The 13,326-nt window shown below is 45.1% G+C and overlaps 3 protein-coding genes across 4 annotated transcripts in view; 2 read left to right on the forward strand and 1 right to left on the reverse strand.

The window, feature by feature from the left end:
* Positions 1–5,372, forward strand: part of LOC120901632 (phosphatidylinositol 4-phosphate 5-kinase type-1 gamma) — a 47,036-nt gene extending 41,664 nt beyond the window's left edge. The window contains exon 18 of one of the 2 annotated variants that reach the window (XM_040309745.1): positions 5,167–5,372. In XM_040309745.1, the coding sequence (XP_040165679.1) occupies positions 5,167–5,178 (12 nt within the window). In that variant the 3' untranslated portion in view covers positions 5,179–5,372. Of the gene's footprint in view, positions 1–1,416; positions 4,923–5,166 lie in introns of those variants that run through there. The other variant, XM_040309744.1, reaches the window with a different exon arrangement.
* Positions 5,373–5,433: 61 nt separating this feature from the next.
* LOC120901634 (prolyl endopeptidase) lies at positions 5,434–9,142 on the reverse strand. Its single transcript, XM_040309747.1, has 7 exons — positions 8,712–9,142; positions 8,046–8,415; positions 7,544–7,957; positions 7,311–7,470; positions 6,573–7,240; positions 6,273–6,485; positions 5,434–6,191 (listed from the first exon to the last, which is right to left on the reverse strand). Exons 1-7 carry the CDS (start codon positions 8,800–8,802, stop codon positions 5,795–5,797), a joined length of 2,313 nt encoding a protein of 770 aa, XP_040165681.1. The 5' UTR covers positions 8,803–9,142; the 3' UTR covers positions 5,434–5,794.
* A 1,930-nt stretch (positions 9,143–11,072) lies between these two features.
* On the forward strand, positions 11,073–13,324 carry LOC120901635 (tRNA-dihydrouridine(47) synthase [NAD(P)(+)]-like). The gene is made up of 4 exons (XM_040309748.1): positions 11,073–11,209; positions 11,285–11,790; positions 11,855–13,079; positions 13,143–13,324. Exons 1-4 carry the CDS (start codon positions 11,178–11,180, stop codon positions 13,210–13,212), a joined length of 1,833 nt encoding a protein of 610 aa, XP_040165682.1. The 5' UTR covers positions 11,073–11,177; the 3' UTR covers positions 13,213–13,324.
* Positions 13,325–13,326: the final 2 nt, after the last annotated feature.

A 13,326-nucleotide genomic window follows, 5' to 3' on the forward strand; every position in this document is an offset into this window, starting at 1 on the left:
GATGCATCACAACAATCTTTAGGCCACGTGTTCCACTTCTTTCTTTTTTTGCATATCGAACACACTTTAGATGATATTGCAACTAGCGAACAAAATGTTGTATTTTTATTAACGATTTAAAATGAAACATGTAAATGTTTCTTGCGCACGTGGATGCCTTTTTTCCGATACCGAAATCATCGGAAGCTCAGATTTTCTGTGCAGTAGGTGCACCGGGTTAAAGGATGATTACTTTTTGGCCAGAAGCAAGCAAACAAAAACCACTCACACCAAGATACGTATGGGTCAGCATAATCATAGATGGGAAAAGCTATATTATTTTCCACACAGCATTCTAAACTAGCTAGTATTGAGTTTAGTGTAAGAGTAAGTAGAGGCGCGCACTGTGTCGTCGTCGTGTGTGTGTCTGTGTGCTGTTTGTGTGTATGGCTATACGATCATCGTATAAACACCATTAATCTCGTGACGACATCGAACTGTGTTGTCATTTGCAATAAGTATTGGGGGAAAGGACCAAAACGGACATAGGTAGGAACAGATGGGGTTTAGCAAATATTACGCATTAGAATTTGCTTAGGAAGAAGGATTGTTTATTTTTGTTTCTGACTTCCTTTCCTTCTCTTTTGATGATAATTTATATTTATTACCCATCTTTACCCTTTGAAGATACGTTTAAAAAGTTAGGGCAAACAAGCACACGTACACGTTCACAATTTGTATTTTTTTTTCTTCCTTTGTTAACTACACAGACATATTATGCATTATTATTATTATTATTACTATTATTATTTAAAATAAATAAGACAAATAATGGAAAGTAAAGAACGAAGACTTTTATGTCGGGTTAAAAACAGAACAAATACCCCTGCAATGGGACAGAAAGAGTTTTGCAATGTCTCTCACGATGTAAGTTTTTGTTTCTTAATTATTTATGATTTTATACTTATAACTGATAACGTAACAACTGATTTGTAAACGCTGCCTTCCATCGCATGGCGTGGGGTTTATGGATTGTTTTAGATTTAGCAAATCATATACCATACTAACAGTATAGCGCAACCTACCTCTCTAAAACCCACCCTACTACTCCCTTCGCACTGCTGATAATCTGCACTTGCTGCGCAATTGCAACAAACCCCACCACCCCTATTAACAATAAAGCATTTGTAAATGATTCATCTCTTTTTTATCTTCTCTTTTTTCTTCGCGCTATCATCTCCATTCGCGTGTGCGTGTGTGTGTGTTTGTGTATATGTGCATATGCAATCTACCGCCCCGTATCTCTTCCCACCCTCACTCAATTGGTTTGCGGGGACGCCTTCACATCGCCACCTCTCATCTGCGCTTTTGCCGGAACATGGGACACCCGCTACTAACCAAAACGCATCATCTTTCGCCACAATTTATGCTTCGTAGGAAAATTTACGATATCAAGTAGATTACGATTACAACTAATAAGCCGGACGAGGCCGGGTTAATCAAGTGTAAAGGGTTCTGTGTGGTGTCGACAATCGTCGACATTGTTGCTAGTAAGACCAGTGTGGAATAACGCGCGTTACGCCACGCACTTTACGCAAATAATGTTGTTGCGCAGACCGATACGAAAGAAAGCGGGGAAAAAGAGGACTATGTACATATGTAACAAACCGTATCATCATCAATCAAGTTGAAACCATACAGAAGGCTGACGACGTGTGTGTGTGTTTGTGTGTGCGTATGGCACATTGGGGAGAAAAGCGAGAACGGCGTGCCACAAAGACAATGAACGCGCGGAATGGCGAAGGAGGAGAAATCAAAACTCTTAAAAAAAAGACACATACATTAGCTAAATAAGCGTTAATATCACGTTAGAAGTTCGTAACACGATTCGCCTACCATTCCATAATACCGGTAGAAGAAGAAAAAACATTCACGGAAAACGGAAAGAGCAATATTATAGAATGATCATCCGGATTCCTGTTTCTTGTAAGGTTTTGTTTTTATTTTTTATTTTATTGCCTAACCCTTTTCTAACATCCTCTATGGACTATACCCTTGTAAACCTTGCCATTAAATCTTTACCTTTCTAGTGCTTCCAAGTTTTTCGTTCGTTTGAGGCAATAATCGTTCATCAAAAACGGGATATAAAAGAAAATTATTGAACGTATAAATGCAAACATCCTTCTGCAGCAAGCAACTATCGATTGTTAATACATATAAGAAAGTATGGAAAGTTATATCGTTCGTTAATTACCTAATCCTTCTTCTTTCACGTTCTCCAAGCCTTAATCAATCCAACGAAAATAAGCTAAAAAAGGGGGAGCTCGATGAGGTTGACTGCTCTGGTAAAAGAAAAACAAGCAAAGAGAATGGAAGCTGATGAAGGACAACGTTCAGTTCGAAACTTTGGAGTTGTCACCCGGTACAATTAGAGGCCTATAGCATTGACCAGTGGTAACCAAAATTCTAATAAGATTTATCTTTAATGATTTGAATGTGATTTTAACAAGATTTCTAATAATAGTGATTTTGATTTGTTACTAAGAAGATTTCTATTTCATGATTTGTGATTTTACCAATAAGAAAAGAAACAATGACATTATTTAAGCCAGCTCTCCTTTATCAAGGCTTTTTTTTGTTTCGAATCTCATTAAATCGCATGCATAATTTGTCTAAACAGAATCAAAAGTAAATGAAATAATTATTTGTCTCAAACTTAAACCAAATGTATGCAAAATTCTTCCAGTATTGTTGATGAAGGAAAAGGAATTAAATCGATAAAGAACAAGAAGCGAACCGTAAGGAAGCGGAATGACGCAACAACAACAAAAAAACACAATAAATACGTTAATATATTTAAGCAAGAAGATGTACAATAAGCAGTTGTAGGCACGATGTTAAAGCAAGAGTTAAACCATACGCATTTACCGTATTAGTCTCCCACGGGGTCTACTATACACACACACCCCCCATGCCACCACCACTAAAATCATTAACACACCCCCCTTATACGAGTGGTGTACATACGTATATATATATATACACACACATATATATAGATATATAGATATACATAAATATCATCCTAATTGTAAAGATAGCTACCATTCAATCTCATACCAGGCAAAGGATCTTGTCTCGTCGCCCATCATTGGAGGGAGGGAGGAGTCTCATTCAGCCGCTAGTTTACTATTCGGAGTAATATTATTACTATTTATGATAAATATATGAATGTTATTCAATCGTGTTACAGAACCACACACAATAATGGAAGCGAAAAGGGTGTATAGGAAAGGGATAAGCGTGACGCATTCACGCATTTCTGTATGCAAACAAACACGTGAAAAGAAGATGATTTCAGGTGCAGTGTATAATTTTACGTACTTTCTCTTTGCATTACGAAACAGCAGGCAATCTTCTTGTTTTTGCAATTTCTGAAAGACGCCCTAGTTGAAGGTTTTTGTGGGGGGTTTTATTTTGAAACAATTTTGCACAGCGGTAAATGAAAAATCTGTATAATCAAAACACAATATCACTTACTTACATATACGAAGGGATGAAGAAGTGCGTTAAAGTTCATGTTCATCGGGTTGAAGGCAAGCAGAAGGAGGGAAGCATTATAAATTCATATATTCCAAATCTCCACTCGGTAGTGGTGGTACGGATAGACGCGTATAAATATAGACAGCAAACAGCAAATAGAAGAAGAGAAAACACCGTACACAACACTATAAATCGAGCATATAAATGCGTTGTGGAAGGGAGGCTATAGATAGATAGAAAGAGAAAATACAATAGGACAAACCCGATGGCAAAACAAATCGAATCGAATTAGAGCAACAACAAAGCGGGACGACGACGGGACTCGTCGATCGTTAGTTCGACCGCGTTGTAAAACGCGTCTACAAGGTTTATCGTTTGACATGAGGAAACAATAATCGTATATATAGCATAAAACAAACTCCCCCTTCTTCCCGCGATGGGATAACAGCAAAATGAATCGTATCGATGGTATAGGAAAAAGGCATACAGAAATGAGTGAAAAAATGAGCGTAAAAAGCAGAAACACACACACAATATATCCCTGAGGCAATAAATCGGAATGCAATAATCAACGTGTTAGTGGAACCGATCCTTGTCAGTTACTGTGCGCGGTTCAACAAGCCCGAAACAATCGTTAGATAGGGAAAGTGATACGGCACGATTTACTAGGGACAAATTTAGGCAGACAAAAGATTGAGCCCTTACTCTGTGCGGTTTATGTTTTTTTGTTTTTGTTTTTTTTTTGGGTGGATTAGGGTGATGTAAACGTTATCGCAATGTGTGCAATGCCAATACTCTCTATAATAACCCTTCGAGAACGTAAAACAGCAGCAAACCTCCCTCTCTCTGTGTGTAAACTCACTACTTACCGGACACGTGCATACGTATTCGCTCAATCTCATGTCAACGAAATGCAAAAAAAATGAAACATTTCATTACTAGACAACCCAACACTCCCCAACCAACACACCATAATACGATTTTGTCAGACTTCCTTAAACCATGCAAAGACGTTAAAAGAGACGTTACTGTAAGAAACCCGTTAAACATGTTTTGGGTCACACGCGTATATAGAGAGATCACACGCGGTCGTAGGTGAAAGACACAAAAAAATGTAACAAATCTGAATTGTGAATAGTGTTGTAACGATATGCCAATCGGGAGTGGTAGTAGTGATGAATAATAGTGGCTGGATCAAATCAACCAAAAAAGGGGGAATAGAGAGGGCAGGACGAATTCCAAAACACACACAAACACACTAAACAACTAACTGAACTGAACTGCAACAATCCGCGGGGAGTGGGAGGGGGCAACACACACCGCGAGCGTGTGCGCGGGACGGGGCAAGACAGATGAGGTACGAAATGCATATAATAAAGAGAAAACAAATACAAACGAAATTAAAGCAAAGAAAGCATATGTAGCTAAAATAGTTGGGTCATTTAGATATACTAATTTCATACTTTGTGTGTTGCACTCTAACTCCCTTTATATGTTCTTCATTTTATGTATGACAAGACTAACATCATCTGTACAACCGTCATGTTCTCTCGTGTTCTCGCGCCGAAGCATTTCCAATTAGAATTTCATTATTTTATAACTCGACTTTCCTTTTCCTGTTTTTTTTCTCTCCTTTCATTACAGACTCATCTTTAGTAGTGCTGTTAAGCGGTAGAACAAGGATGCATGGTTCCTTTTACGCTTAACCAGCTGTAGATACATATTGCTCGATTGCTCGTCAACCGATTTGTTCCATTATTTATTTATTGTTTAGAAAATCAAAAGCGCCGCGCGTTAAGTGGGAATGAGAATTGAGAAAGTGGACAACAATAAACTGGCATGATAAGAAAGAGATGAAAAAATACTTTTAATGAAATTGACTTTCAGGTAATTACAGAAAACCAAGCATCGTCAGTTTTTGAACAGTACGTTTATTTTTGTTTTCCATTTTGCTGCACCTAAACTCGATCGCATACAATTGCTACCAAATTCTCGAATAAGCGCACACGCACGCAACAACATCAGCAAGCGCGCACCAAAGGGGCTCCGCCGCGAGGCTTGTTTTAATTCCAAAAAAAAAACATAATAATAATAATAATAAGTGCGGCCTTACACAAATAATAATATATTCCGAAATTTCGCTTCTCATTTCACGCCTCACGAAAACTCAAATGCTCAGCATGCAATTACCGATCAGAAAGAGATACTGTGTGTTTCGTTACCAACATCGCACTCCCCAGCCCCCTCAAAAGGTGGTGGTGCTAAGGCAACATTAAAACGAAAGCTTCAATCCGAGCGTCTTGTACATGAACGTAAGGATGTCGGTCGCTTCCTCGATCTTCTTGGCCGTCGGTTTGCCCATACCGTGGCCGGCCTTGCTGTAGACGCGCAACAGCAGCGGATTCTTTTGGTGTTCACTATCCTTGATGGCATCGTGCAGCGCCGCCACGAACTTGAGCGAGTGCAGCGGGCTGACTCGATCGTCATGGTCCGCGGTCAGCACGAGCGTGGCCGGATACTGGTCCTTCTCCGAGGTAGGTGTGCGCACGTTGTGGAGCGGCGAGTAGCGCAGCAGATTTTCGAAATGCTCCTTCTCGTTCATATCGCCGTAGTCGGACACCCAGGCGCGGCCGATCGTGAACTTGTGGAAGCGAAGCATATCCATCACGCTGACAAGGGGGGGGTGGTGAACGAGAAGAGGAATTAGAATAAGAAAGCAGTTGACCGGGAATGCCTTTTTGCCTACTTACCCAACTTGCGCAATGGCGGCACCGAACAGATCGGGACGCTGGTTAATGCAGGCACCGACGAGCAGCCCTCCGTTCGAACCGCCCTGGATCGCGATCTTGTCGTGCGTGGTGTAGCCGTGCTCCACCAAATACTGGGCAGCGTGCTGGAAGTCGTCGAACACGTTCTGCTTCTTCAGCAATCGACCGGCATTGTGCCACCGTTCGCCGTATTCGCTTGAGAAAAGAGAACGCAGCAAACGGTAAGATTTGGGAGCATTTTTGTGAAGGGAAAGGGGGAACCCCTTCGAGGATAATACCTACCCACCACCCCGAATGTTCGGGTACGCCAGTATGCCATCGAACGAATCGATAAACACCAGCCCGGTGATGCTAAAGGACGGCTGCACGCAAATGTTAAACCCACCGTACCCGTACAGCAGGCACGGTTTGTGCTCCTTCTTCTCCTGCTTGCGCTGCACGATAAACATCGGCACCTTCTCGCCGTCCTTGCTGTGGTAGAAGATCTGCTCCACCGCGTACCGGCTGTTGTCGAAGTCTTCGATCTTCACCTCCCGAAACACGGTCGGTTCCATCGCACCGCCGGCGGCGGCCTCCGTTTTGCCCTCGAAATCGTAATGGTAGATGATGCCGGGCGTCAGGAACGACACGAAGTGGTAGAAAATCTCCGAATACTTCTTCTTGCCACTGAACCCGGCGACCGTCCCTATTTCCAGCGGGAACTTCGATACGAAGCTCCCGTCGGCCAGACTGTGCACCACCAGCAACGATTTCACATCGTCGATGTACCCGAGCACGATCCGATCCTTGTTCACGCACGTCGTCCAGTCGAGCACGTTCTTCGGATGCTCCGGCACGAGCGTTTTCCAGTGCTCCATCTCGGGCTGCTCGAAATCGATGTTCACGATCCGGTAGTTCGGGGCGCCCTTGTTCGTGCGGAACGAAAAGATGTTACCCTCGTTGGTGACGTACTGTAAAGGGAAGGAAAGCCAAGAGGGAATGAGACGCTAGCAATCGGGTACGAGAGGCTGCCACACTCACGTCATAGTCACTGTCGAACTCGGTGACCACCTTCACGAAATCGAGCTTCGACTCGAGCGTGCCGGCCTTCTCCAGATTGCTAAAGTACAGCAGCATATCCTTGCAGCCCTTCATGATGAACAGCATCAGATATTTGCCACAATCGGACACTTCCGGCATCCTGCAGAGGAGAGGGAGGAAAGATGCGCATTACTTTCTTGTTGTTTGCCTGTCCGGTCGCGTTCTATACTCACAATCGCCACGATGGTTCCTCCGGGAACTCGGCAATCAGCACATCCTTGTCCTGCGACTCGCCCACCCGATGGTAGTACAGCTTCTGGTTCTCGTTGGCGGCCGTTTCCGAACCGTCCGCCTTGCCCGCCACCACCGGGTAGCGCGCGTAGAAGAAGCCCTTATTGTCCTTCGTCCACGAAGCGGTCACGAACTTGGTGTGTTCGATCGTTTCCGGGAAGTCTTCCCCCGTCTCAACGTTGCGAATCTTCAGCTTCGTCCAGTCGGATCCGCTCTGGCTCAGCCCGTACGCGTACAGCTTGCCGTCGTCGGAAAAGCGCGACCCGACCAGTGCGATCGTACCGTCGGTCGAGAGTGTGTTCGGGTCGAGAAACACCTTCGGCTCACCGTCCAGCTTATCCTGCACGTACAGGACACTGGCAAACGAGAGAAGGGAAGTTGAAACAGTTTGATTACATCATTGACTTTTCTACGCTAAAAAGGCGCTGCGCCCCGTACACTCACTCCTGGTTCTGCAGACCGGTGTTCATGAAGAAGAAGTACTTGTTACCGTGCTTGAACGGGCAGGAGTACTTCGGATAGTTCCAGCGCTTTCGCAGCTTCTCGTTCAGCTTCTTCCACTCCGGGCACGTGTCCAGGAAGGGTTTCGAGATTTCGTTCTGCTTCTCCACGTACGCCTGCGTTTCCTCCGCGTCCGGATCCTCCAGCCAGCGGTACGGGTCGGCAATCTTCACACCGTGGAACTCCTCCACCACGGACTCATCGCGCCGTGCCGCCGGGTAGACGAACTGCCGGGCTTCGGCGGCGGCTGCTGCTGCTTCGGGCATAGCAAGGCGACCGAACTGCGTGCGGCGTAATGCGCTGGAAAATAAACCTAAAAAGGTAACGCACAAACAATAAATCAATTTGTCTCTTCGCTTTCGTAATGCCATCCCAGCAAGCGAACAGGGCTACACATAGCAACACAAAAAGGCTGCCGACCGGCTGGCAAACTAACGATACAGACGCACGCACATAGCCACACGTCAACCGAGTCTACAAGCCTACCCCCCCACAACGACGGCGAGACCTACAGACCCAGTTTTGTGTTCTTACGTGTACACCAAGTCCCGTTTCGCCCGGTATACTCCACCTCCCCTCGCTTCTTCTTCCTGCCCCACCATCACTCACCACTCTTGGCAGCTACTTGCAACGGTGGCGAACGTTGGGTGAGAACGGCTCGGCAGCTACGCACTATCAGAGAAGTGGCCAATTTGTGCATACACACTTTGCCGGATGTTCCGGAGCTTGTGGGAAGGGAAAAGGCACAGACGCGAGCGGCACCAACTGCAAACGGTTGCAACTAAAATCGATCTGGACTAGAAAAAAAGGAAGCGCACAAGACTCAACTTCAACTTCGGGCAAAGCAGGGGTCCACGTAGAATGGGCACAGATTGGGGCTGCGCTGTGTTTTCCGAGCCTGCTACCCGTTGTTCTTATCACCACCAGCAACAGGGTGCTTTATTTGCCGAAAACGATAAAAGAGCGGAAAAAAGAGTTTCGCGACCGTGTTTGCCTGTTTGCCGAAGCCGCCCGAATTTGATTAGGTTTGTTAAAATGACTTTCAAGATTGCAGGTGCACCAAGGTTGCTGCAGAGCGGCGAGTGGTGAAAACCCAAGTTACAAAACAAGGGCAACGTTGATGCGACGTTTGTTGAAGAATATTTGACTGTCCTTCTCCGATTTTAATTCAGTGATTATCTTTTGTAAGATAAAATGAGGATTCTCCGTAGCGGGAATGTCTTTAATTTTGAGTCTATCAATTATTTTGCGAAAACATATTTTATCTTTGGCATCGACACATTTTACAACAGGCCCGTCGTAGGTTCAAGCCTCATATGGACCGAGCCCCCATTCGCAGGACTGACTATCATGCTCTGAGTACTAGAGATGTGCCAAATGTAGCTGAACCGTACAGCTCATTCAATTCACGCGCGAAAACGAATGCATTGGTTCACACGAAAATAACTTCTTCTTCTTTGGCACAACAACCGCTGTCGGTCAAGGCCTGCTTACACCAGTGGTATAAGCAGGCCTTGACCGACAGCGGCTCGGCTTTCAGTGACTTATTTATTACCATAGCAGGATACCATTCGGGGCTTGAACCCATGACGAGCATTTTGTTAACTCGTACGAGTTCACGACTGTACCATCAGGCCGGCCCAACACGAAAAGAACACTATGGATTACGATTCAGGTCATTGGCATGTCATTGGCTTGTTCAGGTACCCAACTTACTAATTAGTTTGTAGTTCTACTGATTTTCAACATCAATTCCTAGACAAGAATCCTGAAATAAAACATGACCACCGATGAACCAGAAACCTTGCCTTGCCAACAAGAAACCAAAAAGTAAGCCAACCCACCTCCTCCTTATGAAATGTGATTTGATGCTACAGAAAAGAAAGAATTATTTGGATAATTTGATACTTTTTACAGACATTTCTATTTGTTAATGAACACAAGAACCGATCGCACGTCCACGTTCAATGTGATGAGCGACTCCCAAATAACCACATTATTTCCAATTCGAATTTGCTACGCATTACCAAATGACCAAATTACGCAAATTACCAACGAACCGAACGTGACACTTAGAACAAAATCAGCTTCAAAAGTTGTCTGAAAAGGTGATCTCAGTGTTGTAAACTGTTGACTTTTTTTTTGACGTTCGCAGTAGGCTACTGGTCAAAATCATTTTTCGTACATCACATTCACTGTTGCCATGACACGACTGTTGAAGAACAACATTCATTTCTGTAGTTACCGTCAGTGTCTTTGTGATGACATGACTGTAAACAAATGTAGTTTGAATGTCAATTGACATTCATTTTGTGAATCCAGAACTGCTTGGTGCCTTTACCGATCGTAAGTGACTGAACAATTAAATATTTTAACTTGGCCAGTGCGAAAATCAGTGTCTTCTTGCTGGTGTACACGAATTTAAAGAAAAAATGTTACAACGGAGAAGGCAATGTAGTGCACTCGAAAATGAAAGTCAAATGAATGTCGCCAAAAAATGTCGTCGAATCAAACGACATTTTTTGACATGACTGTAGAATGAAAGAGTGAAAACTGAATGCGAAGCTTCAAATCGTGTCAAAGTAGGCAATTTCATGTCAAAGAACGTCACCGCTAACAACACTGGGTGATCTCTTGATAGTAATGTGTTATCTAATTCTCACATCTTTTGTTTTGATTCTCACATCTACTCATTCAACATGCTTTCTCGCTCCGCCATGTTTGATGACCTGTTGAACAGAAAAAAATATTCATCTTGTTCCTTCAAATAGTACTGAATCATCAAAAAAAATCTTACTATTAAAAAAACCCTTAATTGATTCATTTTGTTTCAAAGATAGCGACAAATTTATACAAAGAGAAATTCACCACTCACCACAACCTGATCCTTTATGTCAATTGGTCCAACGTCAATTTTTTCCACACTTTTCACCACCTCTCCTGGTGTTGTAATCACCTTGAGCACGTGCTTGCAACTGTCAAAGTTGTACCCAAAACAAAACAACTCCACGCCACAGCCGGTTGGTTGCGAAATTGGTTCACTGCAAGGATAAATTAGAACCTTCCTGCTCCACAATGGACAATGGAATATGCCACATAAAGGCGGAGTAAGTAAATCAGCACGAAATGTGCGTTAAGACCACTATGTTATTTACCTATAAATCGCACCATCCTCACGGCAGATTTCTTATTCCGCGCATTGTGGAGAAGCCGGTTGAAACGGTAGAAATCGTCGCTCCAGCAGAAAAGGAAGGTAAAGCCGAAGATGCAAAGGTAGACGATACCAGCGAACCGCCCGAGAAGAAGGGCCGCATGGAGGGCAATGCAGAGGAGCCGCAGGGTAAGAAGAAGAAAAACCGTGGCCAGAACAAATCACGCACGGTACCGTTCAAGGAGGAGGACGGGCTGCGACTCTGTAAATCGCTGCTGGATGGGAACCTGGGCGAAGATGCGGCGAAGAAGTGCACCAATGCAAACTGTCGCTTTTCGCACGATCTGGACAAATTTTTGCAACTCAAACCGAAGGACATTGACGGCACGTGCTACATTTACTCGACCAAGGGTTACTGCAACTTTGGCGTAACGTGCCGGTTTGCCGGTGCGCATCTGGATGAAAACAGTAGAAACATTTACCCGGAAGATTTTAAGCCCGACACGTCGATGCTTGTTTCCACCTGGCTGAGTACTGGTAAGTGAACCTTACGAGCTACACGATATTGATTTTAAAACACTGTTTTTTACTCTCCCTCCAGATTTGCAGCACATACTACGCAAAAGGAAGTATAATTTTAACAAGTCGACCAAAATCGTCAACAAGTTCGATCGACTACAGCAAGAGGAAAAGAATGAGAAAGCTAAATCGAGCGAGCAGGAAAACGGGGAAGCAAAGGATGATGCCGAGCAGAAGCCGGAAGAAAGCAAACCGGCCGGTGCGGTAACGGACGAAGACGTGATAAAGCTGCGCAGCGCCGAACGCAAGCGCATCGTGTTCCGCGACAAGCTGTACCTCAGTCCGCTCACTACGGTCGGCAATCTACCGTTCCGGCGCATCTGCAAGGAGTACGGCGTCGACATAACGTGCGGCGAGATGGCCTGTGCCATACCGATCATCAACGGTGCGATCCAGGAGTGGGCGCTAACGAAGCGCCACTCGAGCGAGGATCTGTTCGGGGTGCAGCTGTGCGGCCACAACCCGAAGCTAGTCACGTACGCGGCCCAAATCATTGCCGAGAAGGCGGATGTCGACTTTATCGACCTGAACACGGGCTGCCCCATCGATCTCATCTTTAACCAGGGCGGCGGTAGTGCGCTGCTGCGCCGCCAGAACGTGCTGAAGGTGATGGTGCAGAGCTGTTCGCGCCTGTTGGCCGACTACGGCAAAGAGTTTACCGTGAAGACGCGCATCGGCATCTACAACAACAAGCTGATCGCGCACGAGATGGTGCCAAAGTTTGAGGACTGGGGAGCGAGCCTGATCACGATCCACGGGCGGACGAAGGAGCAGCGCTACACCAAGCGGGCCGACTGGGAGTATCTGCAGCAGTGTGCGACCCAGGCCCAGTCCGTGCCGGTGTTTGGCAATGGGGACATCTTTGGCTACGAGGATTACGAACACATTCGCACCAAGTGTCCTAACATTGCCGGCGTAATGGTGGGCCGTGGGGCGCTGATAAAACCGTGGGTGTTTCAGGAAATTAAGGAGCGGAAAACGCTCGATCCGTCCAGCGGGGAGCGGTTCGAGATGCTGAAGCGGTACGTGAACTACGGGCTGGAGCACTGGGGCAGCGATACGAAGGGTGTGGAGACGACGCGGCGCTTCCTGCTCGAGTGGCAATCGTTCCTGTACCGGTACGTGCCGTACGGGCTGCTGGAGCGGCCGCCGCAGCGCATCAACGAGCGGCCGGACGCGTACCGAGGTCGGGACGATTTGGAAACGCTGATGGCATCGCCCAATTGTAACGATTGGGTGAAATTAAGGTAAGAATTGTTGTCTGTTGTCGTTTTCACATTTCTTATTGGAATTTGGTACTTGTTTTTCAGTGAGATGCTGCTTGGACCTGTACCGGAAGGATTTAACTTTGTGCCGAAACACAAAGCCAATGCCTACTGAAAGGGGGAAATGGCCGTAAGTGAATGTTGTTTTGCTTTCAAAATTCCTTCTTCTCTTTCGAAGGCAGCAAAGGAAAGGATGTAAATAAAGTTGTGCAAATGAACAAAGCGAATC

This window comes from Anopheles arabiensis, chromosome 3, assembly GCF_016920715.1.
Source record: "Anopheles arabiensis isolate DONGOLA chromosome 3, AaraD3, whole genome shotgun sequence".
Lineage (NCBI taxonomy): Eukaryota > Metazoa > Arthropoda > Insecta > Diptera > Culicidae > Anopheles > Anopheles arabiensis.